At 39.0% G+C, this 22,076-nt stretch overlaps 1 protein-coding gene across 2 annotated transcripts in view; it reads right to left on the reverse strand.

Annotated features, from left to right (window-relative positions):
* Positions 1-5,544: 5,544 nt before the first annotated feature.
* Positions 5,545-22,076, reverse strand: part of RALA (RAS like proto-oncogene A) — a 29,820-nt gene continuing 13,288 nt past the window's right edge. The window contains exons 2-5 of one of the 2 annotated variants that reach the window (XM_015619493.3): positions 16,843-16,997; positions 15,762-15,970; positions 11,219-11,393; positions 5,545-7,497 (exon numbers count right to left, since the gene is read on the reverse strand). In XM_015619493.3, the coding sequence (XP_015474979.1) occupies positions 7,375-7,497; positions 11,219-11,393; positions 15,762-15,970; positions 16,843-16,956 (621 nt within the window). In that variant the 5' untranslated portion in view covers positions 16,957-16,997 and the 3' untranslated portion in view covers positions 5,545-7,374. Of the gene's footprint in view, positions 7,498-11,218; positions 11,394-15,761; positions 15,971-16,842; positions 17,936-22,076 lie in introns of those variants that run through there. The other variant, XM_033511988.1, reaches the window with a different exon arrangement.

Consider the following 22,076-nt stretch of genomic DNA (forward strand, 5'->3'; position numbering starts at 1 on the left):
TCCCCATGGGGATGAGGCACCAGCACTAGATCTCTCCTCTGGGCCGTAAACAATTCCTTGTAGACTGTTTCCCAGAGAAAGGGGAACCAAGTTGTGCCTATTCCTGCCTTTGTGGGTTTGTCAGCGCTTTTTGGCTCTACCATTGTAGGTCCCTGGCTGCACCTCTGTGTCTCCTGTCTACTGTGTCTCCTGTGCTGCTGTGTCTGATGTCTACTGAAAAAAAAAAGTATTTTCTCTGTGTTTTATTTTTTCTGTCTTTTAATTTCTGTGTGTTGCTTCTGGTGCTCCACTGGTCCTCTTGGTGAAACTTTTGGAAGGCCACCATGTCAAGAAATTGGAGACCTGTACACACAGAGAAATTTCCCCTGATGGCATTTCTTCCCAGCTCTGGACTAACAGAGGGCACTAAATACCCACAACCATCTCCCAGTCTAGGCCTTGGCTCTGTCATTTCATGGTAAGACGGCATGTACCTTCTCAGGGGGATGGGGGGAGAGCTGTGGATCATTTCAAGATAATGCAACCATCTGCATGTCGTTCCGATTGGGAACGGCTGGAAGGAACGACACAGACTCTCAGGGAGTCAGAACAAGAGGATCCTTTAGTTTATTGCTTGCAGGCCTGCTTTATAGACAGATACGTGGAAAGTACAGAAAGGAAACTCTTATTGGTTAGTAAACTGCTACATTACCATCATTGGTCAGTGGGGTACACCACCCCCCTGACTTTCTCCTGCAAGGAAAACAAGGAACACATAACAACACCTGCAAGGTTGTTTTGTGTCCCTGAGGATTGTTTTAATTCTTTCTCATGTCTCTCCCAGACTACTTTCTCAGGACCAGCCTGAGAAGCTCTTGCGGCCTGTAATCTGTACAGGCAGTGTCAGGATTTAGCATCCATATCTGCATAAATTTGCAAAAAGTGCTTTTTAAAATTTTGCTGGGTTTATCCAGTTTCACTGGGTTTTCACAGGACAACAAACCCCCACACCTCTGACATCATCAAGGCTAAAAGATCAAGCCCTCAGTCTGATACAGGATCCTCAACTACACACTATCTAGCACCTACCTCCTCAAGACACTCACAGGATTTACAATCACCCATAGCAAAGTGCTATCCGTAGGCACAGTACATTATTTTTAACCCCTCTTTTGACACTTCCCCCGTCTATTTCAGTAGGCATTTTGGCAGTTATCAAACAAAACAGAAGGATTACTGTTTTAGACTCATTCTTTAGAGACGAGTTATAATTAACACATTAGTCTGGCAGCGTTTTAGCTAACATGCCTGCTTTGTTGCACTGAAAAAAAACCCAACTGTATCTAATAAGTTTTCCTTCATAGAAGAAGCAAAAAATAACTAACAGAAGCATACCAAGCATGCTGAGCTCAGTTGAAGGAAAACCTCAACTCATTACTTTCAGTACCTCAGCCAGTGTCTAAAATATAGCATTTAAACTGCTGATTATCATCATGCCTCCACTCTTGGCCAGGACATCAATGAAACACAAGCTCCATCTTACTAGATCCTCTCCTTTGTGCCTGGGGTTCTGACAAACAGTAAACTTTCACAGCATCAATCAAGAACAAAAGGATGGAAAATGGACAACCCATAAGAGGCACAGAGAGAATGACACTAGGCTCCCTCAAGGTCCCAGATCCTCCTTCTGACATGTCATGGAAAAAGAATGCAAGGGTGCTGTCACAGCTCTGGTCATGGCTGCAGTGGGTCTGTGGATGAAGCTTCTTCCTTTCTGCCTTCAACCTCTTTATGTTCAGAGCACAAGCACAGGAAGCAACATTAACCAGATCAGTGGCTCACACTCTGTGACCATTTATTGCCTACTCCTGAGAGGAATGAGAGTGAGGTCTGTGAAGAGGACACTAGAGTAGAGCACATGTAGGTCCAACACTGCTGCAGATGCTCTCTCATCTGTTACTCAGCTAGCAAGAAAATACCTGAAAATCAATACTGATGCTGCCACGAAGAGGAAACAAAAAGAAGGCACATATTCAGTGTACAGTTTGGCACTGTCAGCTTTGTGGGCCTCACTGGCTATTTGTCCCACCTTGCTTTTGGCACCAGGAGCATGCGAGTGCTTTGTGCCTGTCCATGGTGTGCACAGTTTTAGTTCCTGATAAAGACCTACTGAGCTTTCATCTGAATTCTGGACGCTTCCTGATTTCTCCCTTTGCCCTATGCTTCCACAGCTGCCCATGGATGATGGCGACTTGCCCCCAGGTGGTGCAGAGATCAGCTTCCCCTCTTCTCTCCTTGCTCTTCTGCCATAAACATAGCCAAATCAAATAGAAACGGAGTAGAAAAAAAGTGTAAATACTACCAAATTCATTAAGTGAATTGAAGTATATTTTCAAATCAACATTCTGCACAGCATGATTAAGATAAGTTTAAGATAAATTATGGGGTGGAGCCTGAGAAATTAGCTACTTCCCCTTTAATTTTAACCACTCAGCTTTCACGGATAAGGAGAGATGAATGTGAGAAAGTATAAGTGAAAAAATAACAGTTTACTAAAAAATAAAATAGCCACAACCTAGATAACAGCAATAATCACAAGGTACAAAGGTACTGAGTCCTCACATGAACTCCCCACGAACAAAGAAAACAAGATGGTGGAGAAGCCCCATCCTGATACAGTGGCCTCCAAAGAAGACTGTGTGGCCCAAGGCACAAAGGCGAATGTGGGCAGAGAAGCCCCATTTGGCTCAGCCTTCCCCCTGCAGTGTCAGTTCCCTGGGACTGGCACAGCCTGGGGCAGCTCCCAACCTGTGGTGTCAGTTCTTCTGCTTCTTTTTGGCCTGCCAGACCCAGCTGGTTTGGGCACTGCAGTTCCGAGTTGCTGCTGCTTTGCGGGGAAAGAAAACTGACACACTGGGCACCAGAACCCACAGCTCTGGCCCCAACAGCTCCAGCTCGGCACTGAGGATGCGTATTGTGAAATTCCCTCTGAAACAGTTTTGGACTGAAAAAAAAAGCAGTTTCTTGGAGACCTTGGAGACCTATGCCAGGCATCCCTTCCTTGGCATCTCAGCAAGAAACAAGAAAGAGGATCCTGGGTGCCTGTTCCCTGTCTCTTAAAGGCATCCCTTGAACCTCCCACCACTGCCAGAACCTACCCCTTCAGAGTAAAACACTCCAGGTCCACTTCTGGCCACCAGGTCTTAAAGGGACATTAACACAAACTGCATGGATTGATGCTAAGGAAAAATGGAATACAATACACATTTTTCGGGTTGTCCAGGACAAGCTGAAAAAAGAAAATACCTTAGAGCACACACAAACCAAATTATAAACAAAATGGATCATACCAGTTAAACACATGGGTAGATATCTACTCAGGGTCTTTTGAAAATGGGAAGAGCTTTGGCATATATTCAGTGCTAGGCAGATCTCAAATGGTATGCATTTCAGCATTTTTTTGACAATGAAGCTTCAACCAAAATATCCCAGTCTGGTCAATGTATTTAGAACAAATATTAACGTATGCTCCAGTAATAGCAACACTGGCACACTTCCTACCACTCAATTTTAGAAACAAGCTGAAGTTATCACAAAAATATGCAAGAAGTTTCTCTCATAATTCAGTTCTTTAAAACATACCCAAAAATATTTACAGCCAAAAATTGGTAGGAGTGAATTTGGAAAGAAATATTTTATGCACATGACTGACTGTGCTTCCACATGGATGCAAGAGCCAACATGTCTAACAATGAAAAAATTTAGAAATTAAGGTGAGCTATTAGTTTTTCCTCTTCAATTCTCAGTTGTCATAGGCTCAGTCTTACTTTCTGATCCACTTCTGACACAGCTAAATGTATTGCATGCACTCACATGATAGAGCCATTGCTCTGGTGCTCCACATTTTGCATTGAACTATAATCAAGTAGAGGACACCTCCTCTCTGGAGGAAGACCTCATTGCACTCTTCACCATCCTTACGAGGGAAAGCAGAGGGGAGGTACTGTTTCCTCTCCCATGATCAGTGACGGGACCCAAGGAAAGGGCAAGAAGTTCTGTCAGGGAGGTGTAGGTTGGATATTAGAAAAAGGCTCTTCACGGAGATGGTGGTTGGGCACTGGAACAGGCTCCCCAGGGAAGTGGTCACAGCACCAAGCCTGACAGAGTTCAAGATGTGTTTGGACAATGCTTTCAAGCACATGATGTGACTTGGGATGTCCTGTGCTGGGCCAGCAGCTGTAGTCAGTGATCCTTGTGGGTCATTTCCAACTCAGAATATTCTGATTCTGTAGTTTCATAGAGGCACTGCAAACCTTGGTGTTCCAAAATGGAGCCCAGCATTTTCAGCAAGCCCGTTTCACATATAAATAGATAAAAGATTTGGTTCCTACCCATGAATACAGCGAGCACAACGTATCAGATATGGAGTGTATTTTATTGCATTATGGTTGCAACTGGAATTGCCAGAAGGGTCATTCTGCTCTGATGTTAACAAGGTTTCTATGAATGGGAAGAGACTTCCTGCACACCCTCACACTGTTGCAGAATAGTCAAAGAAAATTGCTAGACACCACTATGTCAAGCTACTGTATGTTCAGCAAGAGGCTATAGAAATTACTAAATACACCACAGATTTCTTAGTCAACATTTTTGAAAGTCAATTGAGTTTTTAAAGCTATGGAAAGCTACAGAATAAAGTTAGCATAAAAATTCAACATGGGTTTCATATGTAACAGAAGACTCAACTTTATAGCTTTTTACAAATTAAGGCATCTCTCTCCAGTCTGCAGATTTACCACACATTGCATTTCACAAAAGAGAGCAACAGTACTGCCAGCATTAGGTTAACTTGGAGGGAACTACCATGGAAGGCTTTGATCTTGCCAGAGAAGAGTGTGTCTTCAGCTTCTTAAAGAAATAGGGGATAAAAAGTGCTCTCAGGCACAGAAGCACTCTGAGCAGCTAGACCTAGGAATGTCAGACACCTAAACAGGCTAAACAAAACACTCTGTGATGCAAATATAACACTCACTTTAGATTACTCTCTCATGATATACCCAAATCCTGTAATACATGATGCAAGCTATATTCCCTGCAGGTTGAGGAACAACACTTAGGTTCTCCTTGAGTGTGCCAAAAGAAAATTACTTAGAATGCATTTTTATTTTATTAAAACTTATGTAGGTTGTCCTTTTTTTGATTCAGGGTTTTGTTTGTTTGACATTTTTAGTTGTTGCTGTTGTTGTTTGTTAGTTTATTAAATCTCACTTTCCATTCTTATAGAAAAGTAATTCTGGAACAAGCTGACCTCAGTTTGTTGCCTGCTTTCAGGTAGTCTTGTAGCAACTAAGCAAATTACCTATGAACAGAAGGTAGCAGATATATAGTCTTAAAAAGTGGCCTTTTATCAGACTAATCTGGTTTAATGTACAATTATCTTCATGCACAAAAACCAGTCTTCTAGAGTACTTCGGTTTAATTGCTTGACAATTAGCATGGGCTATAGCGATGTTTATGAATAATACAGTTATCAATTAACACTGCATTCAATTAACACTGCACAAATATTTTAGAAAAATGGAAGTTTATTCATCTTTCAATGGCTCAAATAGCAAATAAAAGAACAGGATAAGGCATCAGCCAAGACAAGTTTTGTGTGTCTAGTGGCTTCATAACACCTCAGTTCCCAGTACACAGGTTCCAAAGCAAAGTCACAATGTTAGTGGTTAGACTCCCTGGCTAAATAGACCCAAATGAGTACACAGTAAGATGAAAACTGGCTTATATTTGCCAGTCACATGAGTAATTTTTATTCTGCATTTGGCAGTCTACTAAATGCACATACAAAATTCCTACTGATAAATATTGAACATGACAAATATAACTCCTAAGTCTTGAGTCCCTAGAACGTCTGTTAGCATGAAAGTTAAATATTTGTTACCTAGTTTGCTTGAGCACATTTTAAACTGTCAGTTATAGGCTTATACATGTATAAAAAGTATAACCGTTTGTGGAATTGATCTAGCCTGTCTCACCCCAGGAGTCCAAAACCCTCAAACATTCTGGTATATTTTTAGTTAAGATGTAGCACACTAACCATGTGCTAGTATTCTTGTTGTTCTGAAGCAACTGAGGCAGTATGTTTTGTTTGGGGATTTTGGATGTGCATGTTAAAGGTTTCTGTATTGCAAAGCACGTTTGATTGTTTGATATCAACATTAACTAGAAAAAGTAGCTACACTGTTCCCCATTTGAAAATCAACATAGACTAAACAGTACAAAACCTGCAAAGAGCTTCAGCGTAACACACCATGTTCCAATAGCTAAGTATTAGGAACACAAAAGAAATTAACCAGAATTTCCTAGACAACATCTTAACTCAAAACACGTAAGCGCTACTAGATCAGCCCCACTCCACCCAATTCCAGGGAGTTAAAACCCAAGGAACATCTAGACAAAAAATCTATGTGCAAAAGGGAAGTTTCAAGGTACCAGCACGTTAAATTTTAAACAACCATTCCGGGTTTAGATGTGCCATAGACATATTACTTCAGTCTTATTCTTATGTGTATTCTGACCTTTTAGTTTTAAGATACCATATTGTCTACCAAGTTACAGATGACAGAATATGCTCTGTATTATTCACATTACCAGAGTATGGCACACATTTAAAAAACAGACACTGCTAGCAGACAGCTAGTGAGTGAAATCATCCACATAACTGCACTCCACACAGAGGGCAGTCTTGCACTGATGCACAGGGACAGTCTCCATGCAACAGAGTTGAAAATACACCCTTGATTAAGCGACCTGCTATGTTTGGGTTTTAAAATTAAGGCATATTCAAATGTTTCAATGTAAAAGATTACATCGCTCTTCTAAGTTAATCAGGTAATGCAGAACCACATATAGTTTTCCTCAACATAGCTGTTCGCATATACATTATTCTTTTCTAATTTGCATAACTCCATGGCAAAACAGCTGCATACTGCTTTGTTAGGTATCATGTTCACAATTGTAATTTTCAAGGCAACAAAAGACAAGATGAATTGACAAATACCAGTGATAAAAAAGTATGCTTTATAAGAACCCACAAAGTAATACTTTGCCCCTCTGTCCGCTATTAAAGAAAAGACTACCTATGAAACACTACATTCAGAAGAAATGTGAGAAGGTAGGCAATTATGAAATGGACTGAACTTTGCTTCTCTTGAAGCCACATAATTTGTTTTCAGTGAATTTGGCTTTCAGTGCAGCTCCAAATCATGCTTTTAGTGGTACATTACATTTTCCAACATGTTAGGGTAATTTCAGTCACTTCAGCCTTCAATGGCATGCTTATAAATTATGGTTTTTATTAGTATGGTCAGGATAGGAAGGAATCCAAGCTTTCGATTATAAAATGCAACATCTTTCTCTGATCCTCTTAGCTAGGCTTTTTCTTTTCTTCTTCCCGTTCTTTTCTTTGCTGTCTTCCATTTTTCTGGCTCTAATTTCTCTCATTAAATCAAAAAACACCTGGAAAAGATATAAGAAGATAAATGCAAAAACAAATCACAGATATGAGTTCATTTCGGCTTTCACTGACATTCACTTCAGTTGTTTCTAACAGAATCAATTACATGCAACCAGTTTGAGCAAACAAATATAGACACAACAAATCTGTCACTGGTTTTGAAGGCCAAGTTGATATGACGTAATCCTGTTTGTCTCATGGCCCCATAATGTTACCCTGTCATTCACTTCTGTTATTCACTTATGAATCCTGTCAGGCATTCATAAGTGAATGTCAGGCAATTTTAGACGATAATTGAAACAAGGGTCTCATTGCCAGCCAAGATTTTCAGATGTTGTATGTACATACTACTGAGAAAACTTAAGGAAATCAGTTTACCTTTTGAGTATTTTAAGTGATGAGCTGCAAAGGTTGAAAAAGTGCAACATTCAATTTTAGAAACATATTCATGTAGTAGCAGCATAGACTGAAATGTACATATGGTATACTGTATGGTATGTTCCATGATGCAAGTCTAAGCATAAAGCGACTAGAGAAAAAAAACCCAATAGCCCAGCATTTCCTTTAAAACAAAGTTTTCAGTCACACAACTACATAAACAATTTCTTTCATCAGGTAATATCGGCTGCAGCTGCCATACTACAATCTTAAATACACGTGAAGTTCACTTTCATCAAATGGTTTAGGACAAAGTTGGAGATACACCACTCACTTAGGTAAGAGAGATCCTACTGACAGACAGTTAAGGCTTTATGACAGGGTTGCTTAAAGCTACTTTACTAATTTGAACAGCAGATTTTGACTTGACTTACAGAAGGTTACAGCAAATAATATGTATACATCTTTCTAATTTTACTGTAGGAAATCAGCTGAGCAATTCTAAAACTTCTCTCTCAAGAGAGAGTCCCTAGATACCCTATCACCCTGAGAATGCCAAATCCCTTCCGATCTTGGAAACTATGCGGGATCAGGCCTGGTTAATACTTGACTACCTGGGAATACCAGGTGCTCTTGGCTTCTTTTTTCAGCCCTGAAATGAGCTCAGTGGGGCAGAGCATGATGCTAATAACACCAAGGTCACGGGTTTGATCTCTATATGGGCCATTCACCTAAGGGTTGGACTCAATGATCCTTGTGGGTCCCCTCCAACTCAGAATATTTTGAGATACTTTGAAATTTGAACTAAGAAATACATCTACAGCAAGAGACTTGATCCATTTCTGTGAAACAAGTGGAGGGGCTGAAAAGCTCTCTACAGAGCTCAGTAGGTTTTTATTACACTAATTTCATATTGACTGCAGGAAAAGTATCAACTTTCATCACATAAAATCCCAGGAAAATCAATGGAACTGAACATTTCCTGAAGAAATGAGATCACATTTAGATTTTTAAATGTGTGCTAAGTTGTTTGTATTTAAATCAGTGCTAATAGCAAAATGCAACTGTCAGCTTGCTTAAGTAGTGATACCGTAGAACAGTATTTAGCTGTCTGGAATACATAACCTTCTGAGAAAATATTTACTGGGTCACCTTTGCCAAAATGAGTGGAGGGTGGCTGTGCTTTCCCAAGAGAGTAAAATCACTATTCTGGAATTCAGAGAGGCCAGATTTCTTACACAACAGTAAACCAAGTTTGTGTAGCAAACTCCCAAACTTCGTATGCTTCAAGCAACTAAGAATACCCAGTATTCACTTGTGCCAACGAGGCCTCATTTATGGCCTGTCGAACCTTAAATCTGTATGACATGCTAATCTGAATCCATTATGCCACCAGCTCCAAAAAGAAACCTGGAGCTCTCTGGTAGCTTACCATGTATGTGCAAAGACTATTGATCCAGGAGCTATTGAAAAAAATATATTACATGCACTTTTTTCCCCAGGTGCTAAACAATAATGAAGTGGATTTGAAGAGCTGGATTTTACAACTGTAGTAGATGGCTGTTAACTGCAATTATACACCAAAAATAAAAGATTTGTTAGTTTTTATAACAACAACAAAAAATCAGACCTTTATTCAACAATGAGGATGGGTTCTGCTGTACTTGACTAAGAACTCTGCTGTTCTGTAGGGTAAATCACTATAGTACTGAACAATCAGTTTCTTCAGTAAGGTAACTGACAGGACTCAACTAACAGTTGAGTTTAAGTTATTACAAAAGAGAATTTGCATTACAGCACTCATGCTGTAATTGACAGCTCATACATATGGATCTACATTAGAGAATTTTTCACCATGTGCAAGGTGCAGCATCTGGATGAGGGCAACCCCAGACATGAGTACAGACTGGGAGATTAACTTTCTGAGAGCAGCCCTGTAGACATGGACTTGTGGGCTTTCGTGGATGAAAAGCTGGACACAATCTGGCAATGTGCACTCACAGCCCAGAAGGCAAATGGTATCCTGGGCTGCAGCAAAAGAGGATTTGCCACAGGTCAAGGGAGGTGGTTCTCCCCTTCTACTGTCTCACGAGACCCCCACCTGCAGTGCTGTGCCCAGATCTGGGGTCCTCAGCACAAGAAAAAACATGGACCTGTTGGAGTGGGTCCAGAGGAGGCCACAAAGATGCTCAGTGAGCTGGAGCAGCTCCCCTATGAAGACAAGCTAAGAAAGCTGGGCTTGTTCATACTGAGGAAGAGAATGCTCCAGAGACCTTATTGCAGCCTTTCAGTTCTTAAAGAAGGTTTATAAAAAAAAGACAGAAAGCATCTTTTTACATGGGCAGCTTGTGATAAAAGCCTTGCAGGAACAGTTCTGAACTAAAAGGGGAGAGAATTAAATGATTAATTGTAAAAAAAAAATAATTTCTTTACTGTGAGGGCAGTGAGACACTGGAAAAGGTTGCCCAGAGAAGTTGCGGATGCCGTAACTCTGGAAGTGTTCAAGGCCTGGTTGGATGGGAGCCTGAGCAACCTGACTGAGTGGTTGGTATCCCTGCCACTGGCAGGGCAGTTGGAATTAGATGATCTTTAAGGTTCCTTCCATCACAAACCTGTGATTCAATGTGGGATGAACTTTGTCAACAGCTCTGAAAAGTTTGCACGTTGCTAAAACCTATTTATTTCTTTTGCCACACAATAACTCTTACAGTCTACAAGGCTGACAGTTATTCTGAATTGCAAGACCTTGCATTCTTGCTGAAGCACTTAGAACTAAGCTGCATTTTCTTTTCTTGGAGATAAATATTTTCTTTATCTTATGAGCTTCTGAACCATCTCTGGAAGCTCATAAGACACTTCTGGGCTTTTCATAGCTTTTTGTATTCATCCATTCTTTATTGAAACACCATACAAAGAGGGAGGTGGTTAAATGAGGGTAGAGAAGGCTCAAATCCCTCCTTTATTTGCTTTTATAAGGTGTTTTATTCTGACTGAGGATCAGAAAGTATTCACTGTTCAGAAGCAGACTCTCTAGTTACAGAAAATGCAGTATGAAGTCTAGGCCAAAAGGGCTGACCCAAGACAATTTTATAAGGTCTTGTGTCATATCATGACAATAATGATTCTTTCCAGTTTAGAATGGGATAAAGGTGTTGCGCACAACATTTTCACTGTTCTACAAGGAGTCACCTAGTCCTGCACTTCTGGCGAGCTAAGGAAGAAAAGCATTTGATCAAAATGCCACAAAATTATTACAAAAATTAAGAACTTAAGGAGAACGACCCATGAAAAAGAGGGATAAAGTAAAAATTGATGGGCTGATATGTTTAAGAGGCTAGTTATTACCTTGTCAACATTAGCTCGTGTTTTTGCAGAAGTTTCCACATAATTAACATTCCACTGATCAGCTCTGTTTTTTGCTTCCTCTACAGAAACTTGTCTTTTATCTTCCAAATCTGATTTATTACCAACTAGCAAAAAAGGAACATTCTCATCTTCTTTTACTCTTAAGATTTGCTCCCTGGAGAAGAAGAAAAAAAAAAAAAAAGGAAAAGAAAATGAAGCTTTTCATAGAGCATCATTCTTAGTACACAAAAAGAACTCAGACTAGATACTTTTATATCTTACAGTGACAAGCCACTTACTCATTTTATGTAATTTATATAACAGGAAAGTCTTAAACCTCATTATGACATTTTACAGAATGAAGACAGACAACTAGTCCTCAAGGAAGGAAGGAGTTGAGTCAGTAAGAAATGAAAAAAAAATAGAACAGGATTGGTTTAGGTGAGAATTTATATTAATAATTTATTCTTTAACAGTGTTATTTGAGAGCATTACCACTGTCATTACATTACTATTTTTGATGGCCATTTTTAAGCTATCCAGGCTTCAGTTTTACAACTAATTCTTTCCTAACAAAATGTGCCATTTTTAAAGCTGATAAAATGGTCCATAGCATATCAAGAGAAAATCTCTTCCTTTCAAGTATCTTTCTCAAGTCAATTATATTCAGTTTCTCCAAAGGTCTTAATTTAATCGTAAATCTGTGTACAGACACAAGCTATATATGCATCAGATTTTTAAGGACAGATTTTAAGACCTTTCTACTGTTTTAACGGCGAGGATGAAAGGTTTAGATCTATAAATAAAACTCAATACTACAAATACTTTTATGCAAGTCTTCAACGCTTGAAAATAATGGAAGTTTTATTCTAATTGAAAATGCATTAATTATCTGGAAGAAAAGTTGTCTCAGAAGAAGAATATTCTGTATTTTGTCTATGAAAAAAATATAAAGTTAGTTGTGAAAGGTAGCCCTTTATCATGGAGCAATTCCTTAAAGACTGACAAAAAGCACAGAAAAATAAACATCTTTTGATAGCTGAGGTGAAACCAAATTTAAAGCTGAAGGGAGAGAAGCTGAAGACAGTTAAGTAATTGATATTCTAAAGGGCCTTGATTTGGTATACAGCAGGAAGCTCACATTACAAAAAGCTCTGAATAGCATGCAGTCTTGTGGAAGAAGCCTACTCACAAAGCTGAGAAACTGTATATAGTCCATAATTTTTTCTAAAACTGTGCATTTGAGGCAGACTGTGACATCACATTTATGTATGAGGTATAATTAAAAAGCAAAATTTCTCCTCTTCCACACAAATACCAGTGCCAATGTTTTAACAGAGTCTGCAGCTATCCAAAAGTAGTTTGAATAGCCAGGGGATCAGGAAAGTGGCCAGAAGAAAACTCAGTGCATCATGCCAGTATCTGTGCAAAGATGACTTATGGTAAAAATCTAGTAGCTTTCAATACTGATTATCCAGGCAATGCTATACTGGGTTAGCATGGCAAGGTTTTGTTAGTGGTGGGTCTATAGATGTGGCTTCCGCAAGAACCTGCCAGAAGCTTCTCCAGTATCTGTTATTGGCACATCCAGTACCAGCTGGCTCTGGGACAGACCCACCACCACTGGCCAGGGCCAAGGCAATGGTAGCAACACCACTGGGATAACTTATTTAAAATAGTACTGCACAGGTACAATTGCACTCAGAGAGGAAGAGTGAGAATGTGTGAGTGGAACAACTATATAGATACTAAGGTCAGTGAAGAAGGGGAAGGAAGTGCTCCAGACACCAGAGCTGAGATTCCCCTGCAGTCCACAGAGGAAACCCATGCTGGGATATGCTCTTGGCAGGTGTGTATACTGTGGGCCCCTGGAAAGAGGGGTCCATGCTGAAGTAGGTTTACTGGCAGGAATGGCGATCCTGTGGGGGACCTATGCTGGAGCACTCTGTTCCTGAAGGACTGCAGTCCATGGAAAGGTACTCATGCCGGAGTAGTTAGTGAGCTTCCAGTCCTGGGTAGGATTCAGACTGGAAAAGTTCATGGACAACTATCTCCCATGGGAGAGACTCCCCTCTGGAGCAGGGGAAGGATTTCTCTCCCTGAGGAAGATGCAACAGCTGTAATGACATGTGATGAACTGACCGTAACCCCCATTTCCTGTCTCTCTAGGCCGCTGGGAAGGAGAAGGCAGAGCCCAGGAAAGAAGGAGGGGTGGAGTGGAAGGCATTTTTAAGGCTAGTTTTGCTTCTCATTATTCTGCTCTGATTTGGATTGGCAATAAATTCAATTCCTTTCCCCAAGTGGTGTCTGTTTTGCCTATCATGGTAATCAGTAAGTGATCTCCTCCTGTCCTAAACTCATCAGCCTTTCATTGGATTTTCTGCTCCCTGTCCAGCTGAGGATGGAAGAGATAGAGGAGCTTTGGTGGGTACCTGCGTAAATGCCAAGTCAAACCACCACAGATGCCAAACAATTTCACCATGTAAAATGTTAACCTAACAGCAATTCAGATTATGATATTCACTCTCCTCTGAGCCCCTTCTGAAGACTAAACAAGAAATATCTAATTAATGATGTGCCAGCTTGAAATCTAGAACATAAAAAAAATCCACACTATGAGAGCCAGATAAATTCTACTCAAAGCAAGGCCAAATTTTAACAAACAATCTTTCAAGTATTTAAAAGTACAGTCATTGCAGGTCTGTATTCTATTGATAAAATTACTTGGACAATGGCATTTCAGAGCATATCAGGAACTTCACTGAACTGCAGTAAAAAGCTCTCATGTTGAAGGTCTGCCACTCCAGCAGAACAAAGTTCCATAAAAACAAACATCCAAGTTCTTGTCACTTTCTTTAATACTTGGCCCTTAAGTAGTTGTCTTAGGTTACAATATAAGTTGTAACCAAAACTATATATTCTAGCACCATCTTCATAAACTGTTAGAACCAGGTGAGGCAGCATTCTTTATCTCTTTCATGACTCATCCCTGCTAACTCCCTCCAGGGGATGTCTTCTGCTAATGGGCTGTCAAGTCTCACTGCATGACGGATAAAATTACATCATCCCATTGTTAAGTGCTCCGTCCAGCGGGAGGAACCAAGCATTTCTACCTGGATATAATCTGAGGTTTGGAACATCACATCACGGGCAGCCTACCTACTGAATTCACAGAGGAAAGAGCCACATAACCACCACTGGACCTTCAGAGGAAGGCCAGGATCACCTCTCCAACAGAACCACATCTATCATTCCAACAGGACTGCAGCCACTGTCTGATCAGACTGCTACCAACACCCTGACCAAAAGGGTGTCAGGCTGTATCCTGACTCTGTCAGTTTAAGCCCATCTTCTGCTTTTATTTCAATTTTCCCATTGTAAATTGTAGTTCTGACTTGGAATCTCTCAGTGGTTTGCTTCCAAACTAGTAGAGTAGTATGGCCTCAGACTACTCACCAGTGCCAAAGGTACTTTAACTGTACCTTCAAGAGATACAGATTACTTTTACACAGAGCAGAAAAAATATATTTTTCTGAGTTATATTTTAGCATTTAGTCTTCTATGGTTCATTTTCATATTTGGGTTGGGGACAATTTTAATATCTTTACTTGAAGGGACTTTTTTCTTTCATTTTTCCTGTTTCAACATGTATGCTGTTAACTCTTACCTTTACTGGAAAGTAGGACATTTTCTAAGGCCAAAGATCATTACTTTGAAGCACTGGCATGATTTTAAACATATTTGAATAGGCAATTTTGCACTCTAGGGGAGCTGAACTATACTAAACTGTCCTCCATGATTGACAGTACCCAGCAAAAACCTACAAACAAAAATGGTCTGCTCCGCCCTCTCTCAAAATATATAAACAGACATATAGAAACACAAATAAATTTAAAAAAAACATTGGAAGATGAAAAATTTACTTTCTCCCCTGTCCATACCTCTTTCTCCTCCCTTAAACATATGCTGCTACTTAGTGCTAAGTTGAACTATAACAGCATCTCCAAGAAAACTAATTTCAATGGGATGCAGATAACTCCTTTTTATATTTCTTTCCTTAATTTTCTTTCAAATATTATGGCCCTTTCTATTTCATTACACTTTGAACTGGTAAAACTGTTTTCTGATGTCTGTCTTTTTTTCAAAATACAGTGGTAGATTATTTAAATGTTTTCTCTCTCAACTGAAATGAAATACCTATAATATACTCCTACCTGTATAATATTCTGTTACTATCTTAAGAGTTTTAATATGATGCAGCTTGTGGTTGAGACCATGGTGAAGCAGCTGTCTCCTGAATCTTGCTGTGTATCTGCTCTGTGGCAATAGCCTTTCTGGTATTCAGAAACACAGCAGATAAGACATCTGAAGTGGTACAGATAGCAAAAGCCTGGCTAGGCATCTGTTAAAAACATATGTGACAACAGTAAGAGCTGGCATCCAGTCTGGACCATCAAAAGGGTAACACAAAACACACACAAAAAAACCACCACTTTCAATCATCTCAGTGGAATTAGAATTATTATATTGCCTTGTAACTTACCTGAAGTCTGCAGTCGCCGCAAAGGATTCCAGCTCTGTAATAGAGAAGACGCAAAGAAACCCTTCTCCACTTCGGAAGTAGTTGTCTCTAATTGCAGCATAGTCCTCCTGCCCTGCTGTATCCAATATATCAATTTGGACTTCTTCCCCATCCAGAACCACCTTTTTCCTGTAGCTATCTGCTTTGGTGGGCTCATAGTCTTCAACAAACTAGAAAAAAAACCCTTCATGAAGTAAAATCACGCCTGTACATGGCAATTGCTTCTGTTTGCACATAAGGATATAGCAAACATATTAAATGGGTACTAATAAATGGTATTAAATGGTAACTAATAACTAAGCATTGTACATCTAGGCCCTGTGAAGTACTCAAACAACTCATAGTTAAAGCCTAAACAGTTTTAGGTTTTTGCTTTCCTCAGCCATTACAAGGAAATGTAGAGGTAATTTCAAAACATCTGTTTTGAAATATCTGTGTACTGTAGTACACAGTACTGTTTACTGTGAAGTATCTGTGCACTACCTGAACCTTTTCTTCTGGTTCAAGCACAATATCTGCCTTTGTTCCATTATGAAATCAGGTAGTCCTGACTTTGGATATATTTAGTATCAACTGTTAAAGTACACTGAATGCTTAACTTCTGACTTTTAATAAAAAGGGATGACTTTCACTGGAAAAAAAAAAGGAAAAGAAAAACTAATTTTCTTTCCTCTCTTCAACAGCAACACAAAAACCAGAATAAATTGTTTGTTTCAGGTGTCATGCAACTCAACTAAGTGAAGAAGCTTTGAGCTATAATAACCAAGTTATAATAGGTCTAGTGAGCAATGCAAAAATATTCCAGTAATATGACAGAGTATCAAACAGCTGACAAGTCTGGAAAAGGCCAAATTTTGCCTTCATAGGTACCTCTAGAAGGAAAATCAGTAATCTCAAAACATGTTTTTGTTCCACTTAACTGCTCAATTTCATACCACATCACATACATTTAGACCCTTTGAGAAAATAATTCTACAAATGTAACTTGAACAACACTATGTAGCATGCACCTCCTGATACAACTTCTACTACAGACTCTTACCTCATCATACATAAACTGTAGTGTTAAAGCAGATTTTCCTACACCACCGCTTCCCACCATGATGACTTTGTGTAAAGCCAGTGAATTCTGTCCTTTAGGTTTATTTGCTGCCATCTTTGGATTGCAGAAAATTCACAGGTATCAAATGAAAAAATCTAGGAAAAAAATATTTCTTCATTAGTTTTCTTTTCCTTCTCCCACATGAACTGATAACATGGATTTTTCAAATCCCTGCATATTTAATGACTTGATTTCAGTTCTGCTTTACTGAAAGCTACCTGCTTTTCCACTGGAAACCATTTCACAAGTTATGTTAAGCTGTTTTTTTCTTATTTTTAATTTTTAATTAAGCAAAGAAATCCTTCACCATTCGGAAACAGCATTTTGGTTTGTAGCATTTTCTTTTAGTGGTACAGTAGTGTCAAGAATTCTTGATAGTTTACTACACAAGAATTGAAAAAGGAAGTCACAGTGAGTTAACATCCTATAAGAAAACATAATATGGCAACTACAGGGGAAGGAAACAGACTTTTGAAAGGATTTCCAGTTTAAATGGCAAGCACTAAGACACAGCAGCAAGGATCAGATAGGGTACTTTTACAGGAAAGCAAGCAAACTTAAAATCTAAAAATACCCAGTTTCAGCAAGTCAGAAACCAAAATAACAATCTAGTTTATACAGAGTGGAAAAATTCAACTTGCCTACAAATGTAATTATTTGGTATATTTGGAGTAGTTGTCTCAGTCCCATGACTGCTTGTTCAAACACAAATCTCTGCATCTCACCAACACCAAAGGGCTCTATGACAGCTAATTCACATACTTAAACGTATATGTGCACAAGCACAAAAAGTAGCAATTTTGTAAACTTAAAAAAAACAAAACATGCATGCTATAGTTTTAGTGCATCTCTATTTTCCCAAACTTTTGTTTCATTCTCTATGTATCCCAGTAGTAATAAAAGTATTTGTGAATGCTTGCACAGTTCTTAAAACAGAGGAAAGTTCCTGTACAGTGACAGAATGCATTCTCCTTCAGAGACTTAAGGTCAAAACAAGGTCTGAACTCCAAAAGAGTCAATAACATCTACATTACATATATAAATACAAGAAAGATTTATGGTAGCAAGTAAAAACCAAATGTAACTTAAATATTTTTAATTTAAAAACTCAAAAGGAGCACATTCACATGGCAGCACAGCTCAGTTATGTAACTACCAGATAATAACATAGCATAGTAACTTGGTATGATTACCTTGTTACCTTTTGCCATTGTAATTATTTGACAATGTAACACTAAGGTTACATCCTACTACATAATTAATTAACCTTCAGTGCAGCTTAAACAATCAGAACATAAAGCATGACAACTTTCTTAAAACTTATATCAAAAACCCTAGTTGAGGCCATGCACTAAGGCTTTGTCAGCAGTGATGCAAGTAGTATAAAAGCATGATGACTAAAGCTTCATTGGAGATTAAGCCAGTCTTTCCCAGAAGTAAAATAAATACATGCCATCAAGGTTCTCACACTGCCATGCCAGCAAGCAGGCTGGGGATGAGCAAGCAGCGAGGAGAGATATGGCTGGACCAGCTGACCAAAGGGATATCACCATGCCATAGCTTAGTAATGAAAGTTGGCAGAGAGGTTTGAGGTTTGTCAGCACTGCCAGTGCTCAGGAACTGCTGGGCATTGGTCAGCTAGCAGTGAGCAAATTTTCTTTTAGTAACTTTCCTTGGCTTTCTTTTCCTTTTAAAAAAATACTTACGAAGTTATAATTATCTCAACCCAGAAGTTTTCTTACTTTTACCCTTTCAATTCTCTCTCCACTCCCACTGGTGGCAGGGGGAGCAAGCAAGCAGTGGGACTTATCTGCCTACCACACTCAAGCCACAACCTATGTGAAAAACTATTGAAATCACATCAGCACTGCTACTCATTCTGCCATCAAAGGATTCTGAAAATGCAAATAAAAATTACGTCAAATTATTTTTCCTAGAAAGATTATCTAAGCAAAATAAGCTTAAGTCAGATGCTATATATTCATTATAGATATAACAAAGAAATACAACTAATATCATGCTACAAGTTCTTCTCAAAAGGAGACAGAAAAGAGCAACCACACATTTCTGTTTTGGCTTAAAAAGAACCACTGCTTTCTTTTTACTCAAGAGGGAGTACGAGAACACAAAAATAGTTCCAAGCCATGTGCATGCTTTCAACCTACTACATTGTTTTGTCTTTGTGCACTTTTCTCTTAAAAGGAAAAACATGAAAGTCATGCTTCTTAGTATGTATGTCAGACAAGTAAGCAAGAAAATTCATCTGTATTCCTCTATCAACAGCCCAGTTTGCAAAGCTTAGATTACAATATATTCCTGGATATAGCCTATTCTAAGCTTACTGAGCAAGAAAAGATTATTCTTCTGTAAGTGCACCAATACTGGAGCAAGTCTGAATGAACTCAGCAGGACCTCACTCAGGTGAATTTGGGCTAACAATACTACAGAGTGAAAAATATTCAAATGCACACTACCAATATTTCACTGTAATATTTGTTGTAAATTAATTTCCAGTCTTTAAGTAGATTGAGCAATGTGAAAATTTGTATTTTACTTCAACTTACAATTCAACAAATAGTGTCCCAAACAAGTTGCCACTTTTTATACTCTGCAGCAGCTGACCCATAAAAAACCCAACACATTTCCATTTCCAATTTGATCCTGACAAATAATTGTCAGTAAACAACATTCCATTAAGATTCTGAAAATAGCAAAACTTCACACTATCACAGACTTCAAATCTTCAAGATAAGCTTGTCATAAACACCATGCCACATTTTGTAGTAGGAGGGCAGCTCAGGGATGTCAGTTTGCTCCCAAGTTTTTCACAAGCCAATTAAGATATAATGCTGGCAAAAGTCAGGTCTGTTGAGTAGTCAATGTGGAAAGAGCAATAAGTTACAAACAATGCAAGTATGGTACTGTGAAAATAACACTTAATCCAAAGAGACTGCTTCACAGCAAATACTGTGCCAGAGAGAAGACCTTGAAAGTGATAAGTTCTAAGCTGTTGGCACAATTCTACATGTTTCAGTGTGCTTTGAAACACAAAGAGGAACCTAGATTCCAATTTTAACAGTAAAGCACCTGAGATGAAGTTTCATGCAAAGTCTTTCTGCCTGTAATTTATATAGCCTGACTTTTTTTCATAGGAAGTATTAATTCAGGTCACATCTAGTTACTGAACTGTCCTACTTTATAATTACAATAAAACAGACAGAGACTATGGCAAGAACCCTGTTGTATGAAGCTCAAAAAAGCATACATCCTTACTAAGCATACCATGGGGTTTATTATTATTTTAATCTTCACAGTGCAAAATTATTTGCAGGTCAGAAGATAAACACAGGATTATCCTACAGTGAAATCCCACATCAGCTACAGCAGAAAGATGTTCACAAAGAGCCAAACGCATGTAGTCAATAGTTACATCATCCACTTATACAGGTCAGCTTTCTACCACACCCATTGGAAATCCCATCACATTAATACAGATGGTAACATATACAAAAGTTTATTCTTAAACAGTTCATATAGTTCAACAGGTTGGAAAGGAAGCAAAAGCTTAACTGGCTCAGCAATGTACTGCACTGTCTTCACCCGAAAGGGCAAGAGCACTGTCTAACCACCATACTATGGATCCGCCCTCACCTCCACTGCAGATAAACTCCTAGGAAGCTGCCCTTTTCCAACATATCTGAGCAGATGGAAGACACAAACAAATGAATATCTGACAACTCAAACAAAGTAAGCAGTTCTCAAAGCTCCTATAGCTGTTTTATTGCCTGCTTGCAGACAAACACACCCATGATTATTCTGTGCTCCATTTAATGGCAAGCTTCCAGTTGAAGCCAGGATAATTAATTTTTTTTTTTTTTTTTTTGCCAGGCTAGGGGGCAATTCAATTAATTAAGAACTGCAGGGGTAGGAATTATAATTCATGCTAGCATCAGTGATAGAATCTTGTCCAACAGTCTAGAAATCCAATCAAAGGACAGAAGAGCAGGTAGCTAAATAACTTTTAAGTTATTTTTACATTATTAAGATCATCAAGGAACTTCTTTCTGGAGTTGTAAAGCTGCTGCTTGTCTTGAGCAACTGGCTTCTACCTGTATCAATACTTCTCTTAAATTTTATCCATGACAGCCTGCACAGGTCCTCTACACAAAAAATACAATGTTACCTTTAGTCCCCCATGGATTGACAGACATCGTGCAGCTCCACCCACTAGAGGAGTCAGCCAGATAGTGTAACACAACTTGGACACAGTAAGTATCATGTTAACAGCCACATTAAAGTCTTGAAACACAGAAGGGTTACCTCCAGAACCAGAAGAGTAAGACAGATCATCAGATGCCAGTACAAAAAGCAGTTTTAATCTTCAGGGGGGGAATATTTTCAGGGAGAAATCTTTGCAAATACAAGTTAGGAAAGAAAAAACCAAAAAGCAGGAATTCTTGGTCTCTTAGTCTTTATTTTGTCCTCCTATTTACTATTTCTGCCAAATAAATTGAGATAAATACATTCTTATGGGTGAAAAAAACTTATGGGCTGTATCCCTCACTCATCTTGCTCATCTAATTAAACTGAGATGACTCTTCTTAAACTATCCTGTTCCTCAATTGGCTTTTTCTTACAGAATAACTTGCTCCAAACCAATCAAAGCATGTTTCCTTACATATCCATTCCATTTGCCTTCTACACCCATCCCCAGTGCAATAATCTCCAGGTTCATACGCTAAGGGAGAGCAAAAAAGTGGCCAACAGAACAATTGTGTACCTTCCAAAGAGGGCAACAGACACCTAATTTAGTTTGCTTTCTTTCCTTCACAGGGAACACTGTGGATCACAGGATACAGAATTCCCTCTACTTAGCCAGCACCAAATATTGACAAAATTTATACAAACAATTATATCCAAGACACCCATATCTCTGTAAAAATGTACCCAAAACTGGCCAAGAGGCCAAAAACTAACAAAAGACAGAGCACATGATCAGTCTCATTTTCTTAGAGAAGGTGACCAAAAGAAGTCAAGAAGCTATTCCGCCCATTTTAATTCCTTGGAGTCTCCTAAATGCAATGTAAATGAGAACAGATCAGGAAAAGAAAAGCATTACACCAAAGTCACATCATTACAGGCACAAATTCAGCTGGCATCTTCTGCACTACTAT

Source organism: Parus major, chromosome 2 (genome assembly GCF_001522545.3).
Source record: "Parus major isolate Abel chromosome 2, Parus_major1.1, whole genome shotgun sequence".
In the NCBI taxonomy this organism is placed as follows: Eukaryota; Metazoa; Chordata; class Aves; order Passeriformes; family Paridae; genus Parus; species Parus major.